This window comes from Schistocerca piceifrons, chromosome 4 (assembly GCF_021461385.2).
Source record: "Schistocerca piceifrons isolate TAMUIC-IGC-003096 chromosome 4, iqSchPice1.1, whole genome shotgun sequence".
Taxonomy (NCBI): domain Eukaryota; kingdom Metazoa; phylum Arthropoda; class Insecta; order Orthoptera; family Acrididae; genus Schistocerca; species Schistocerca piceifrons.
Genome location: NC_060141.1, coordinates 220,363,447 through 220,381,119, shown reverse-complemented (window position 1 = coordinate 220,381,119; position 17,673 = coordinate 220,363,447). Strand labels below are relative to the sequence as shown.

Here is a 17,673-nt window from a genome sequence, read left to right as displayed (position 1 = left end):
CGTAGAATGAAATTTTCACTCTACAGAGGAGTGTGCGCTGATATGAAACTTCCTGGCAGATTAAAACTGTGTGCCGGACCGAGACTCGAACTCGGGACCTTTGCCTTTCGCGGGCAAGCGCTCTATCGACCCGCGAAAGGCAAAGGTCCCGAGTTCGAGTCTCGGTCCGGCACACAGTTTTAATCTGCCAGGAAGTTTCATATCAGCGCACACTCCTCTGTAGAGTGAAAATTTCATTCTAGAAACATCCCCCAGGCTGTGGCTAAGCCATGTCTCCGCAATATCCTTTCTTTCAGCAGTGCTAGTTCTGCAAGGTTCGCAGGAGAGCTTCTGTAAAGATTGGAAGGTAGGAGACGAGGTACTGGCAGAAGTAAAGCTGTGAGGACGGGGCGTGAGTCGTGCTTGGGTAGCTCAGTCGGTAGAGCGCTTGCCCGCGAAAGGCAAAGGTCCCGAGTTCGAGCCTCGGTCCGGCGCACAGTTTTAATCTGCCAGGAAGTTTCAGGATAATTACGTGTTCAGGCGCAATGTACCTGAAAGGCCGAGCTCAAAATAGTATATATTTGCGTAAATAATTCACAAAATTCACGTTACTCATTCATCAAATGAACAAAATAAGCACTCTGATGAAAAAGAACAAAAAATACGCACCTTTGTAAGTGAGACGTGATCAGGCGCAATGAGCTTGAGTGGCCACGAACGTCACACTTCCTCTCCACGAGGGTCACGCGAACACTAATGGAGTGAGTTGTAAACAGCACATGAAGATAGAAAGCTACTAGTGGCGGGGAGATCCCACGCCGCCTACTTGGCGAGAGAGGGAGAGAAACAAGTCAGCTGTGCCTGTCAGGCCGATTGCGCCCGACGGAGGGTTTTTAACACTGGTTTGCTGATTCATGCCACAGATGGATTGGAAGAATTTCATTAAAGACATCCATATTAGTGACGCTAATACACTCATCCCTCTTTAACTACCACATAGTTCCTACCTCAGAAAAGACAATTTGTGGAGGAAATTATGATATGGCCCTGTTTGTGATCAGTTTAAGAGTTGCACCTTCAACATAATTCTGTTTATGATAACAGGTGTTCCCTCATATCTGGCAAAGAGCCCTGTTAATAAAGGTGAAACTCAGCTAGTAAATAATACAAAGATTTATTGCGAGAATTCCTAAAGTATTGTAAGACACAAATATTGAATTGAATATAAATAAGAACAATGTAACTTGGATAATGAGATGTTAGCTGAATTCGCATACGGGAGTGAGATAAACTATCACGTTATAGAGGCCTACAAACTTTGTGAGTGAGAGTATGCCTTAACATGTTACCCCTGACTATTATGAACAATATAGATCAGAAATGAGAACCCTTGATATAGATCACATGTGCACTGTTTATGGCGTCTTGGTGACAGCATAAGGTAAGAGGGATCTCATTAATTAGACTACTGCGCCGCTGGTGTGAATACATTACTACCTGCAAGACCGGCCACGAGCCAACGGCTCAGAGTACGGGGATGACGCTACAGCTGCTCTTAGTGATGGAACGCACCAGTGGATAAAGACCCGACTGAAATTGTGCAAGCGCGAAACCACAAACAGTATCGACTGTTGTCGCCAAATGGTAAGAAACAGGTTCTGCCCGGAGTATGATGACAGTAATAATTCTGACTCTTGCGATCACCTTTGCTCTGGCTGACTAGACGTAAAGAGCTCTGACGTTTGCTTTGGCTGTCCAGAAGTGAAACACAACCGATCTCTCCATCCATTGAGAAGCAAATCCCCTTTCAGTTCCTCACTTCTTTCACACTGAAAGATTAAGCCCACCAGGCAGGAAAATCCCTAATTGTGGGAGGACACAGAAACAGCTGCCAGTCTTACTCTTAGATTCTGCTGCTCCTTTCCCCTCCAAACCATTATAACAAATTTTCCTCCTATCGCGGGTCCTTCTGCCAAATCGGAGTGTGCTCTTTTGCGTCAGTATACGTCATAGAGGTCCACCAATCAGATGGCGTTTTTCGTCTATGCAGACGCATAGACGAAAAACGTCTATGCGCGGGAAAGCACAGGCCTGAAATTGCCTTGGCCGTTGGTTGACAGTGGTTTATATTAGTCTATGTGGGCAACGTACTGTCGACCTGTCGACCCCCCCTCCCCCCTCCAGGGACACAAACATTAAAATTCTCCAAACCGATGCAGACAATGCAGCCATCCAGTGTCATCTGGTAGTTGAATGATGGGCCTCAGTGCACTAAAAGAATCTGCAAGGAGCCAGCCGCGACACTGCCAATGTCTCAGACATCCTGCTCACATCAGTACAAAAGGCGAAAACGCTGGGCACCCCCTGTGATGCGATGAGTGGGCCGTATTGTTCTCTTGTCACTCAGGTAGCCATGCCACCACACATCATCCCACGCCTGATAAATGGCACCAGTCCCGTCACCCAGTTACTATCTAAAGAAAATCAAAGCTCTCATTCCAGACTTCATGATCCCAAAGGCCTTGATTGGCCATTTGGCCATCACCACTCGGGAACTTAACAAGAAAAAGTCGAATCAAGGCAAAAAAAGGGGGGGAGGGGGAAGGGACAAGCCACGAGAGCTCGGCATCTTTCAAGGTGAACGCAGTAAAAACGAATGCAGATGCAGGATGTGTCATTGTGTGTGATAGATAATGGCAGGGAATATGAAGAGTTGTTGGCCACAGGGGCACTTGTGTCAGTGGCCTCAAGGGGGCTATTAGACATGTACAGCCATTAGGGTCAGTAGTGATGAACTTTACATTGAAGGCAACTAATTTTATCAATGTGTGGAGGTGATGTCTTATGTCAGCGAGGATTAGAGCATGATCCTAGGCTTAGAATTTCTGCATCAACATCATGCCACAACTGACCTTCAATGATGTATGGTGAAACTTAGTGCAAAGACATACTAGTAGGGGAAACTGTTGTCAACATTGGTGTGCCATGAGGAATGTTTAGTGTATGGCACAATCCAGTAAAACTATGAACAATAAGATTAAGGCTTGGTTCAGATGATTGTATGTCAGGAGGTATCGGAAAATTGCTGTGGGTGGATGTGGAGCCTGACTTACCAGTTGATATGCCATGTATAGCAGAACCACTGGAGGGTAATGAAGTGTTGAATATACATGCAGTGTGTTGTTTGGTGAAACATAGTATTGTACATGTACAATAGAGGGATGGAGGCGAGGTAGTATCCATTGGTGTGGATAATTTTGGCGCCAAGAAGTAGAAGAGAACGTCATTAGCTATACTGGAGATTCCGGATGAGGAAGATTGCTGCACAGGCGCTGTAGGTTATAAGGGGGCACAAGATGCTGCTAGGACTTCAGTTTGTGAGACATTGAAACATTTAAAGGGGACAGACAGGACACAGATGGAGGATCTGTTGCAAGAATTTCAGGATCTTTTTTTCCCACAAGGGTCATTGCCTACTACACCAGTAATGCGGCACAGGATTCAGACAGAGAATGAAGCACTTGTGTACTGAAGGCCATACAGAATAACATAATTGCTTCGAGCAGTTTTTCAGGACTTTATAAATCAATAATTGCCTGATGAGATAAAAGAAGAGAGCAGTAACCACCGGGCGATGGGAATCATGACTGTGTCCAGGAAGTCTATGGATGGCTGAAAGAAGTGTCGCTTTTGTTGTTATTACCGCTACTTGAATAGTAAGACTACACTAGATGATCACCCGGTCTTGAACATTACAGAGGCAATAGAGAACCTAGGGCAAAGCCAGTACTTCTCGACAGAGGACATAAAGAGTGGGTACCATCAGTTAGAAGTGGCGTTCGAGGATAGATCGAAAACGACGTTTTCTACATTCTGAGGACACTACAAATATAGAAGGATACCTTTGAAGTTGCACTGGCAATTTTCTAACAGCCTGTGGATGGAGTGCAAAAGGATTGAAACTGTGCCTGTGTCTAGAGTATCTTGATGACATAATGGTCTTTTCCATGTGTTTGCTAGAGCATAGACAACGTCTAACCCAGAGATTACGAGCAGCTCATTTGATACTCAGCATGGAATAATGTCACTCTGCAGAGGAAGAAGTTAACTATTTGGGTCATATCATTAGTAAGGATGGTGTAAGAATTGATATTAGGTTAGAGAAGGCAGTGCAAGACTTTCGGCACCGGCAAAAATCAAGGAGTTGCAATCATTTCTGGCCCTCATGAATTATTATAGGAAGTTCATAAACGGATATGCAGATATTGCAAAACCAGTTTGTATGGTCAGAGGAATGCCAGGTAGCATTTTTTAAATAAAAAATACGTAAACATCGTGTCTGGTGTCGGTGTTTCCAGATTATCAAAACGCGTTCATATTATCATGTTATCCACCGAATCACACTCTTACGTGTGTTTTAAGTCAGGAAATCGGTGGTCAGGAACATCCTACTGCCTTTGTAGCAAGAAAGTTGAATGCAGCGGAAAGAAATAACTCTACAATTAAGAGAGAGATGCTTGGCTTGGTGTATGGAGTAACATACTTATAGTGTTGTTTTTATGCTAGTAAATTCAAGGTAGTGATGGGTAATGTTGCTTTGAAGTGGATACTAAGTTTGAAGGACCTATCCAGTAGATTAACTAGATGGACTTTGAAACTCAGTGGATTTGAGCCAAAAGTAATCCACAAAGCTGGGAAGAAACATGGAAATGCAAATGGGTTGAGCAGAAAGATAGTGGTAGTGTAAACAATAAGTCAGCCCCTTGGCGAATGATAAGCAGCACAGAGCACTGAGAAAGAGTATAGATTGTATGGCAAGCAACAACAGTTTAGCATGACAGATTATTATGTAGAGAAAAGAAATTAGGACCATGTGTGGTGGTGCCAGCCAAGTTGAAGTTAGAAGTATTACGTGAAATGCATGAACACAACTTATCGAGTCATGAGCGATGCAGAACAACGAATTAGAGAGTGACAGAAAAGTACTGGTGGAATGGAAGGAAGAATGATGTTCATCAGTAAGTCAGAAATTGTGTGCATTGTGCACAGCAGGCAGATTTAAATTGGAAGCAGGTACTAGTACAGAAATTGCCAGAAGCAACAGAACCGCTCAGTTTCAATGGGGTGGATGTGTTGGGTCCATTCAAACGAACACCAGCAGGCAATCGTTTTGTGCTGATCATAACAGACCATTTTTCTCATTACCTAGAGATAATGCCAATGCCACACCAGCATGCAATCACAGTCCTGCAGGTGTTGGTTAATAGACGGATATTGAAGTTTTATGTGCCAGACACAATAAGTTGTGTCAGTTGCCAAAAGAAAAAAAAATGTGAACTATAGTCCGATACGCGAACGATGGCAGTTCGCGCATGTCAAAGCACGGACGGGGATCGCGTTGATGACGATTCCAAGCGACAGTTGCGGTAGACGCAAGCATGTGCTTTCCTCTTGAAGGACGCGTATATCCAGCAATTTATGTCTCTCGCTTACTTATGCAGAATTTATCACTTACCACAACAGTCAGTGATGACAACTTGCAACAAATGGAATCGAAATTCACTAAACAACTCGCTACGATCGCGTTTAATGCTCGCATTAGCTATGGCATTCACAACAGAGCGCTCAGAACACACTGAACGCTCATTAGCTGTCGGAGCGTACGTGATTTAGGTGCGCAGAACAGGCCTAAACTCAACCGTCATCGTTCGTGACTCCAGCTATGGTCCACTTCATCCAAAATCTAATGGAAGGACAGAGCATGTTCACATACAATTGGAAAGATGCTTAGTTATTATGGGAATGCACACAATTCAGACTAGGACACACATCCATTCTTCACAATGACTGCAAACAACCCCAAAGTAAACACTAGCACAGAGTTGTCGTCATTTGAGATGGTGCACGGAAAAAATGCATGATTAGCGAGAAAGGGGTTAGGAAGGAGTGACAGCCTGGACAGGACGGTTAGGGAAGTGTGGAGAAAGGTTTAGTGAGCAAATACTAAGGTGCTGGGGAAGCAAGAGGAAGCAGTGAAACTAGTGGGAACATTATCTCAGTAGGCCAGTGGGTGATTTTGTCTGGCTAATATAATCCTTAAGGAAAGACGAAGAAGTTTGTAACATGGTACCAGGAGCTGTGCCAAGTAATCGAAAGTGCATCTCCAATAGATGTGAAGCTGCAGCTACAAACAAGGACAACGATTATGCATGTTGGGCATCTACAACTATTTGAAGGTGCACCAGAGGCAGTTTCACAAGAGGTATTAGTGAAAGTGAGAAAAGAGACAAAGAAGAGGAAGTGGAAGGATGAGCAACAAGAGAAAGAGTTTCAGATACCTCAGTATGCACTGAGGTTAATGAAGTAATTGATGTGTGTTATACCTGTAATTAAGGGATTTTGGAATATTTTTCTTTTCTGTATGTACGAAATTCATGTGGTTTTGGATAAAGTTATATATTTGTTTTAGGGTAGGTTTTATCTTCAATGAGTTAAGACATGCTGTTTGGAGTAAGCGGACTTCTGAAGGGAGGGGAGGGGATGTGATATTGATACCTGTCCTCAGGTTGCTCAAAAAGAAGAAACCTAGTTTAGAGCAGTGCTATACCTCTTTGCTGGGGGCCAAGTGAGGGCGCTGCAAGATCATCACATGGATGGAGGGGTTTTTGTTTTCCAGGCAACCAGACGTGGTTTTTTCCAGTCGCAGGCGGTCTTTAGATTCAGTGCTCCATGTGTGGGAGTTGCAGAACGAAATTATGAGAATGGAGGAGGGGTTTTCAGGGACAGAACAGTTAGAAATTAGTAGCTGGAGGCTGAGAGAGGTCACAAAGAAGCGCAGGAAATTGCTTGGAACATATGCACGACTAAAGCAGCAGATGCAGGAGATGATTAGAGTGGTGCCACAAGAATCTAGAAGAGTGAAGAGGAGGTGGATAGACATTTGGGATAGAATACTGAAAACCATACTTGGGACAGCAGGTGCAAGCAACGTCAGCCAATTGAACAGAACAGTAGAAACCAAATGGGGGTTAGAGGAGGAAAATAAGTAACAACAGAGTGGCATTTCACACAGATTGTGAACCTGGAGAGCAGTGTGTTAAACAACACTTGCTTATTTCGATAGCTGAAAAGGAAGTCATAGATTATGCCAGGGGCTCAGCTAGTAATCTGCATCATGTTTTGGAAACAGCACAAACACAGGTGCAAGCACTAGATGCAAGACTGATGATGATGGGGTTATTGTAGTCACTAGCGGATAGTAACTGGGATGCACGAATGGAGTTAACGAATTTGCAGGAAGCCATCCACCAAGAGCTACATGGGGAGCTACGACCAATCTTGCTGTCGCCAGAGCAGTGTCTGGTGGGTTATAGGTGTCTGGCTCCAGACTTCTAACCGTCAGGAGAGAGCCAGGTGGAACGTGGTGGTGAGGACCTAGTTATTTCGAGGGCGACAGGAAAACATCATTGACAATAATACATTTATTAGGCAGTAATATAGGACTGTCTTTCCAAGTGCCACACCAAATATGGGATAGCAGAACGGCACTTCAGCAATGGAAAGCTAGCATACGCCTGACTTGTACTCTGCTGGCCATTAAAATTGCTACACCAAGAAGAAATGCAGATGATAAACGGGTATTCATTGGACAAATATATTATACTAGAACTGACATGTGATTACATTTTCACGCAGTTTGGGTGCATAGATCCTGAGAAATCAGTACCCAAAACAACCACCTCTGGCTGTAATAACGGCCTTGATACGCCTGGGCATTGAGTCAAACAGAGCTTGGATGGCGTGTACAGGTACAGCTGCCCATGCAGCTTCAACACGATACCACAGTTCATCAAGTGTAGTGACTGGCGTATTGTGACGAGCCAGTTGCTCGGTCACCATTGACCAGATGTTTTCAGTTGGTGAGAGATCTGGAGAATGTGCTGGCCATGGCAGCAGTCGAATATATTCTGTATTCAGAAAGGTCCGTACAGGACCTGCAACATGCAGTCGTGCATTATCCTGCTGAAATGTAGGGTTTTGTTGGGATCGAATGAAGGGTAGAGCCAAGGGTGTAACACAACTGAAATGTAACGTCCACTGTTTAAAATGCCGTCAATGCGAAGAAGAGGTGACCGAGACGTGTAAACAACAATGGCACCCCATACCATCACGGCGGGTGATAAGCCAGTATGGCGATGATGAATACACACTTCCAATGTGCGTTCACCGCGATGTCGCCAAACACGGATGCGACCATCATGTAAACAGAATCTGGACTCATCCGAAAGATGACGTTTTGCCATTCGTGCACCTAGGTTCGTCGTTGAGTACACAATCGCAGGCGCTCCTGTCTGTGATGCAGCGTCAAGGGTAACGGCAGCCATGGTCTCCGAGCTCATAGTCCATGCTGCTGCAAACGTCGTCGAACTGTTCGTGCAGATGGTTGTTTTCTTGCAAACGTCCTCATCTGTTGACTCAGGGATCGAGACGTGGCTGCACGATCCGTTACAGCCATGCGGATAAGATGCGTGTCATCTCGACTGCTAGTGATACGAACCGTTGGGATCCAGCATGGCGTTCCGATTCCATATTCTGCTAACAGTCATTGGATCTTGACCAACGCAGCAGCAATGACGCGATACGATAAACCGCAATCGCGATAGGCTACAATCCGATCTTTATCAAAGTCGGAAACGTGATGGTACGCATTTCTCCTCCTTACACTACGCATCACAACAACGTTTCACCAGGCAACCCCGGTCAACTGCTGTTTGTGTATGAGAAATCGGTTGGATACCTTCCTCGTGTCAGCACGTTGTAGGTGTCGCCACCGGTGCCAACCTTGTGTGAATGCTCTGAAAAGCTAATCATTTGCATATCACAGCATCTTCTTCCTGTCGGTTAAATTTCGCGTCTGTAGCACTTCATCTTCGTGGTATAGCAATTTTAATGGCCAGTAATGTAGTATCGCTGGTGCACCAAAGCGTTGGGTGGCAGCTGTTATGTCATGAGGTGGGGCCATTGATCTGCACAATACGGTGGCCTCCTGTCTCCACATCGATCTTCAAAGTACTGTCATTGATGCTGAAGATTTACTCTCAGGAGTCTGCCCCAGGTCCACCTGAAGTACTTTCTGGCACACATGGGGTCAGCTCACGGCCCCAGAGACAAGAGCCAGCAGCTTCAGTGTCTGACACAGGAATGGAATGAGTAGCAGCAGTGCATCCCCTTTCAGGGGCAGGTGATAGGCAGCATCCAGTTCACACAGGTCAACCCTTCAGCAGGCCTGCAGAGTGATGGCAGCCTCCTTGCCCATCAGTGTTGCCTCAGATGTCGGCAGTGCAGCTGGCAGCTGTATTGCCCTTCCAGCCGAACTCGTATTCCATAGACAGTCGTAGGCAGCTAAGTGTGCTGAGGGTTAACCTCCATCCGAACCCTCTCACTGGATAGCTGCAACTGACACGAGGGCTGAGACTATGCACTGGGCAGTCGGCAATCAAAACTTAGCAAACAGACATTTGTTATGAAGGGTGGGATATTTATGATGGCACTACCAATGCGTTCTGTGGCTTAGGGGATGGCTATGACATCATGTGTCCTGGTTTTCCATCGCTGTCAACTCTCCTATTGACTTCAGACTTTCTCATCTTCACCTTTCAGAGGCACTTTTCTGCTGCCTCGACACCTGAATACATATTGTTGTGTTGTACCTAGCGTTTCTTACGAAACTCAGCTTTTTCAGTAGTATGACGGTATCTCTTGACTTCCATGATGTCATTATATCTCGCCTGCAGACTTGGGTGCCTCGTCGTTCTCCCATGCTTTGATGTTTTGCATGATTGCTGCAACTTGCTCAGCATGTAGGGGGTGTCCATTGCTTGAGGCGCTTGGAGGGGGGGGGGGGGAGGGAGAGGATCGAGCCGTATCTCATCCAGTCTCGTATGAGGGATAGGGGAGTCTCGACAAATATCACATAATTATTTTTCCACAAGAAACAGTGTAAAATTGCGAAAAAACTGGATTAATTAAATAAAACATGTTTCTCCACCAAAATATAGCTAAATCCTACGCAATAATATTTATCGCGGTTATGCGAACGTTGCAAAGTAGTACAGTAGCCCCTCGACTGTTCAGCCGCCACCAGCCAGCCAAAGACGCGACTCGACGAGCCGCCGGGTGGCAGCGATGAGTTTGCGCGCGTAAATATTTCGCTACTCGACTGCCCAGTCAAAGCTGTCACTCGTTCAGAATTAGTTATCATGATATTACATTACTGGCCATTAAAACTGCTACACCACGAAGATGACGTGCTACAGACGCGAAATTTAACCGACAGGAAGAAGATGCTGTGATATGCAAATGATTAGCTTTTCAGAGCATTCACGCAAGGTTGGCGCCGGTGGCGACACCTACAACGTGCTGACATGAGGAAGGTTTCCAACCGATTTCTCATACACAAAATTTTCCTCTTTTGATGTAATCATTCTTTGGAGTTAAATTTATTTCTGTCAAATTTATTGTCATATTGAAAGATTCCTAAGATACAGTAACAGGATCTGGGGGGCCTCATTAACATTTTATTAATTTTTTAAAAAAACTGTAAGAGTGAATTTTTATTAGTTTCATCCATTTGCCCACAACATATACAAATAATTTTATTAATTCACTTATAAGTTGCAGTTTACATTTTATAACATTTATTACAACCAATTTCTTCAATTAAAACATACTCATCATTCACAATATTATGTATATAGGCAATATTTTGACAAAAAGTTATTATGCATTGTTCACATAAATTTGCATTTTCCTTTGTTTTTAACATGTGACAGACAAGAAGCACAAAGAATGCCACTATGATCCTTACAAATGTTGGTTTTACACTTAACGCATGTCATAGCACTTTTCTTGTGTTTATTATATGGACAATAATTGCATCTTCTTCTTTTTCCTGAAAAGGTAGTTGGTTCGGCAATATGACATCTTTTTGAACACCACATTTTTGCATGGCATCAACGATTTCCTTTGGAAGATTAGCGATCTGAATACAAAGTTCCATTACAGGTCTTACCATTTCCTCTGCTAAATCTCTTAGGAACAAATGCATTGTATCACTTCTTCCACTCTGGTAAGTCAGATGTTGGGCGGAAAACAAAATTTCACTGTTCATTGCTGCGACGTCCATCATATTCATCCATAATGCAAGTGGCCATCATCTTGTTTGCCTCTCGCAAGTGTAATAACGAATTTTCTGGTCCATTTGATCTACTCCACCCTTCGTAGAATTATAGAACTTTATTATATCTGGTTTCTTTTTTGCATGAGTTTCATCAATGTTTCTGTCGTGATGCGTTGTGCTAATGAGAACTACAGACTTTTTCTGTTTGGGAACATAACTCACCATTATAATGTCACCTCTAAATGCAAACAAAGAGGAATGAATTGCTCTTGAGGCAGATGGTTTCATGTCATTAGGAATTTCTGGTTTATTTTGTTTGATTGTTCCCGCCACTGTAATTTGCTTCTGAAGCATCTCTTCTGCCAGCTGCACTCTAGTAAAGATGTTGTCAACAGTAATATTTTTTGATGATCTTTCAATGCTTTTAGCAAGATCTTTCACCACATTCAATCCAAGATTTTTCTGAATAGGTTCATGGGGCTTCCTTCCCGTGTAAACAATTCCGTCTAAAGCATATGCAGATGTAGCATCACATAACCAAAATATTTTTATGCCATACATGGCTGGTTTAGAGAGCATATACTGGGTGAAGTTGCATCTTCCACGGAATGGGACTAGCTGTTCGTCAACTGTGAGCGAATCATTGGGAATCATTCTATTTCTACACTTGTCAAGAAATAGTTCCCATACATAGCGAACAGCTGCAAGTTTGTCATCTGCAGATCGAGCTTCACGGGTACGCCTGTCATCAAATCTAATCATTCTCCTTATGTCCTGGAATCTATTTACTGACATGGTGGCCTTATATGTAGGATTTGCCTTTTCATCCAAGAATAATTCTCTAAAAGGGACATCCCAACTCTTCTCAACACCAGAAAGCAGTAAAAGACCAAGAAAACCCGCCACTTCAGCAAGCGAAACGTTTTTCCACGTTTTACCACGTCAGGCAGCCACTCTTATGCCTTCAATATTTGTGCAGTTGATGATTTCTTCTAGTATTTCCTGGGAGATGAAAAAGTCCCAGGCATCCTTAGTTTACAGGTTTTCAAACCACGGGCTGGACCAGGTGCCTTCTTCACGATATTATGGACAGGCGTACGAAAAGTTGCAGGAGGAACTAATTTCCAAATCGTTCCATTCCGACTGATGTATGTGTGGTCTTCTATACCTTTTTTGTGGTGGCTCTTCATTGTCAGACTCTGATGAAGTAATATTATCGGAAGGACTGTCATCTGCCTCAATATTCACATTAGCAGGTTCATTGGCTGATTCTTCACTACTTGCATCTTCAAAAATATTTCCTTCCTCGCAAGAATCATCTTCTTCAAACCACTGAGCCACAACACTTTCGAAATTAGCTGCATTTGCATGTACTGACTCTCTTGCTTTGCATGTCGAAGCCATAGCAAAAGGCGTGTCTCTCCAACAGCAGCTTGTGCAGCACTAAACGAGTCATACTCGTAACAATATGGGCCTTGCAGCAACAAACAAACTACAGTAACAATGAGGCTGATAAGAGCAGCACAGGATAACAATACTATGCAATAATAAAACATTTCATAGCAAAAAGATCAATAATACACCGACATCGCCAATATGTGAAAGTAGTGTGTATTATTTTTTAGTTATACTATTACTACTACAGCTACTGCTGCTGTTGGCACTCCTGTTGCCGGAAATACCACTACAGTTATTGTTAAATTAAAAACTGCTCCCAAACAAATGTTGAAGACAATATCGGCTAAAGAACATTTATAAATGTGTGAGGGCTTCTGAAGCCCTGCTTATGCATTCACGATGTATGGGTAAACGTATTGAATTATACAAAAAACTTAAAAAGGTATCTCGTTCAGACTCGATAGGAGGAATGTCACAGTGTTAGTGAAAGAGTACTGGAAAGTATTTTGAAATCAAACAAAAAATTACAGAATTTTTTAAAAATGAAGACATACAAGGGCCTCGGAGGCCCTGTAAATGCATCCTAGGGTTAACGCTATATTCGTCTCACACAAAATTACTAAAACAAAAACTATCTTCTTGATTTGGCAGTTTCACGTCTTCATCACGATGTTTTAATTCCAGGGAAACACCACGACCTCCAAGGATGCTTTGGCTCAGGCGGGAACGAGCGCCAAGTGTGTTCAAAGGGTGGAATGCGTAGTCGGGCTGGGACGAGCGCCCAGAATGTTCAAAACGCGGACTCCGTGGATCAGGTTGGGACTACTGACCAGCAGCCAAGGGATCAAGATCTTGACGACGACCCTCAACCGGTGGGTTAGTAATTCGCCTTCCTTCGTATGCGCGACGTTTTCTTCCTTCTTTTCCCGTTTAAATCAATATATTTTTCGCTTCCCAGGTACTCCGAAACGGAAAACTCAGTCTCTTGTGATCAGCGACGTTGAGGATGAAGTCACGTCGAACTCCACAACATCTGCTGTGCGTCCCACTCCGGAAAAGACTGCCAAACTGCGTGTGGAGTCGGATCTGAAGGAAAGGCGCTAAGGGTCACTCGTCGCTGGCGCCACCGAACACGAGAAATCGACGATTATGAAAAGAAGCTCAAGATTAAGGAAAAACAGAGATAGTAGGCTATTCAGCATAGGGAAAATAAGAGGCAAATAATAAATGAGTTTTGTTCTCAGAAACCCGATGCGGCGAAGTCGTTGACGCCTCATGCTGGCCGTGGACGTCCACGTTTAGAAGAATAGCCTGAAGTGCTGAAAGCAGTAGTTACTTTAGCAATGCTTATTGCATCTGCTAGAGGAGCGGCGTCGCTGTGAGACAACTCCTACTCTCCTTACGCTTTCAGAGCGACAGACTAAATAAGCTGGGGTTCAGTATCTCACGAAGTGTTCCTTATATTCGACTGATGTCTACACGAGCAGATACGCGCGAGGCGACTGTCTCGGTGAAGCTGAGCTGTCCTGAAGCTGACCATCATGAAACACACCTAGATCAATACTTTTGTGTGACCTCCATAAGGTCGCTGGAGACGGTAGCCTCACTACTTGGCCCTCACTCTGTGACTTTTTTATCTCAGGATGGTAAAGCCTGTGTTCCTGTAGGACTCACAGCAGCAAAGAAGCAGGATACAACGTAGCACTGCCAGATAACGACTTTGTGATTGCTTCAAAGCACATTTTGATTCCGAGCGTGTATGATCTTTGAGAAGCGAAGCCCAATGGGATTGGTCGGCCAGAAGCCATCTCATACATTGGACCAATTTACGTAGCAATCAGAAGTGGCAAGCACTCTTCGTCAGCTACAACCAATCACTCAAGACTTGGACACTATTTTAACCCTTGAGCCTCTTTACAATTTTATGAAGAATGGAGACGGTGAAGTTAAGCCTGTCCTTATCATTTTGAGCGATATCGGTCCCGACGAGAACCCAATATATAGCAAAATGATCGCACTCGCCACAGAGCATTAAAATAATATGGTCTGGAAACAGTGTTCATTGTGGCTAATGGCCATAGTAGAAGCGCTTTTAACAAAGTAGAGAGGCGCGTGGCTCCACTCAGCCGATAGCTAACAGGTGTTGTTCTTCCCCATGACTCTTTCGAGATACATCCGGACCCCAGAGGCAGAACAGTAGACGTTAGGGTGGAAAGGGGTAATTTTAAAAAGGTAGGGGAACTTTTTCTGAAATATAGCCTGCAATGAACATTGACGGCAAGTAGTTGCTAAATACATAAACCCGGACAACGACATTTCATCGTCCTAGATATTCCAGTTGAAGGATGGCAAGCCGAGCACATAAGAGAGAACCAATATTTACTTCAGGTACGTGGCAATTTGTTCACATTTAATAATGTATTGTTTTCTTTTTGTTTGAATTTTCACAGTAGTTACCTTTTTTTTTACAGTGATTTAATGAGTGCTTTTTTACAATATTCTGAAATTTTTTAACGAGCGCGAACGAAAATAAATGCTGCAGCCCACACCGGAGTGCGCATCATACGATTCTTCACAACCATTTTCTGCCACCTCCACAGCCTATCACTCAGGGTGACGAGCATCCGACTGTTCTGGACCCTAGAGAGCATGACGGGAATTTATTTGATCCCTTCTTGATTCGTCACTGCCTGCCATTTCAACATTTGCACGCCTTCATCAGCATGACCTCTACTGCCGAAGTGCACATGGTGATCTATAAAAGAGATGCTGCGGTACACGCGGTATCTATTTTTCTTCCATCACAAGACCTGCAGAGCACCAGTGTGTGGTCCGCAGTGCACCGGCTGCACCAGTGCTCAAAGTGTGACCCTCACAGATTGCCACACATCTAGGTACCGAGCTTCTGTGCGCAGGCGACAACAATTTAGAGTGGCTAAATCAGTGTGAGGTCGAAGGAGCAGATGATTTTACTGAAAATCACATGGTCATGTTGGCTCCAGTAGTCACTCTTGAGACCACACGAGTCCCCATAGGCTGAAACAGGATGAATATTATTTTACGAATATTAGTAGTTCCTTTCATTTAAGTATTTTATTGTTCGATTTTCTCACTATAATCCTAGGCTACATTCTGTCTTAAATACCAATCTTAACTAATCATAAATAAAAATAATTACACAAGCCATGAAATTGGAATTGGCCACAAGGTGATTGGTTTTTTAATGTATTCACTATCTTTTGGACGGAAAGGTCATGTCATATATCAGTGCTATAACAGGAGAAAATCTATGCATTCTGGAGACGTCGTATCATTTCCCACAATCAGGAGCAGGAGGCATACTAGGAGAAATTGGTATCGATACAGCGGGAATGTAAAAAATCCATCTAAAGCAGATCTGGTTGAGGTTGAAATGGACCATCAGCCTGTACTATTGAATGGGCTTCTCTTACGGATTCGGATGAAATGCGAGGTTTTTTTTTCACAGAATGGAAATGTGTGACTACCTAACTCAGGCAGATACGTTTACAGTTTCTTCCGCAAAAAAAACATCGTTTTTTTAACTCTAATTTATAATTATGTAATTGGCTGTTTCAGTTTGATCCTGTCTAAATGCTAGCGATACAGAAGTACATTTCAAAATCCAGCATGGGGTGTATATAGTGTAGAAGGCTGTAGTTTTAATGGAACATATGTTGATGAGGGATGGAAAAATCACACGCTCCATCACTGTACTTAAATATCACTGACAGACTTTGGAAGCTATGTTTCACACATCTGACTCCACTGCTTCGCTGGGTGGTTGGGTATTTCATCAGAAGGAAATTAAATTTCAAAACGAGGAGGGAGTCTATGTGCCATGGAATACTGTAGTTTTATTGGAATATTTCTTAACTGGGGGGAGGGTGTACCATTCATTGCGTCACTGTGCTTTAATAACACAGAGACGTTTGGAAACTGCGGACAGAAAGTCACAAATAATTTCTTTTGTATGCTTTGAATTCCACATTTATTGCATCCTGAACATGGTGGAGTAGAAGTAGCGTCTCCCATTGAACTTTCGTTGATCTTAGAATGGCTGAGTGACCGAAATCACAAACAACACAATTCCATCTCAACTACCCCACTGTCTTAATCAAGACAATACCACAGATCTACTCTCGGTCCACTACAGCACTTACCGCTTCCTGCATACCTCGTATGATCACGACACTTTGATGCTTTAGAAATACGCTTAGCGATGGCTCTCCACCTGTTAATTTTAACGTAGCAACACCTATCAAATTGAGTCTTTCTTTCTTTTTTTCACTGGCGCCATGTCCCGCACTGACGCAGGGTCGGCATTGTTAGGGACGGATTTGGCAAGGTTAGGATGAAGGGGTGGCCACCCCGTACCCCCCCGGGACGGAATTAGTGTACCCCAGCTGTCTGCGTCTAGTGTAATCCATGGAATAGTGCGAACGTGTTCATATGTCGGCGAGTCGTGTAACTGAGGCGGAACGTGAGGACCAGCTCGGTATTCACCTAGGGGATGTGGAAAACCGCCTAAAAACCACATCCAGGCTGGCCGGCACACCGGCCCTTGTCGTTAATCCGTCGGCCGGATTCGATCCGGGGCCCGCGCGCGTTAGCGTTAGCGCTCTCGGCTATCCTGGCGGGTTGCCTAACACATTGACTATTGCTGCATTAACACTGATGCTGTCTAAGACTGGACTGCCGAATCAGAATGTGCCGAACTTACCTGTCAACTGTATTTCAATGTATGACATTTTGTCGCACAGCTTCTCCTACTCTATTTGAACGAGCCCCACCTTCGTACCTCACAATACGTTCTCAGTTTCCTCTACAACGCGAGGCCATTATCTACTGCTATCTCGAATTTAACGTGTGTAGATCCTTTTCTGGTTAGATTATACGTACTGGTGAACAGTAACATTGATCCGACAGCTCAGCACTACCTGCCTCGTCGATATCTACCAATCATCTGAGTTCACATCTGTTCGTGTTACGTGGTTGATTTGCGAAGCAAAAGGATCATATGGATGGTGCTAGGATCGTATAGGTTGTCGTACTCCACCCGAACATGTAACTGGATAAAAATGTCTGGAAAAGGTGAC

At 43.9% G+C, this 17,673-nt stretch overlaps 1 protein-coding gene and 1 non-coding gene across 2 annotated transcripts; one reads left to right on the top strand and one right to left on the bottom strand.

Annotated features, from left to right (window-relative positions):
• Nucleotides 1-400: 400 nt before the first annotated feature.
• On the top strand, nucleotides 401-475 carry Trnas-cga. The gene has a single exon. It is a non-coding gene; the product is annotated as a tRNA-Ser (tRNA).
• A 596-nt stretch (nucleotides 476-1,071) lies between these two features.
• On the bottom strand, nucleotides 1,072-12,562 carry LOC124795740. Its single transcript, XM_047259823.1, has 3 exons — nucleotides 12,327-12,562; nucleotides 11,381-11,999; nucleotides 1,072-1,110 (listed from the first exon to the last, which is right to left on the bottom strand). Exons 1-3 carry the CDS (start codon nucleotides 12,560-12,562, stop codon nucleotides 1,072-1,074), a joined length of 894 nt encoding a protein of 297 aa, XP_047115779.1.
• Nucleotides 12,563-17,673: the final 5,111 nt, after the last annotated feature.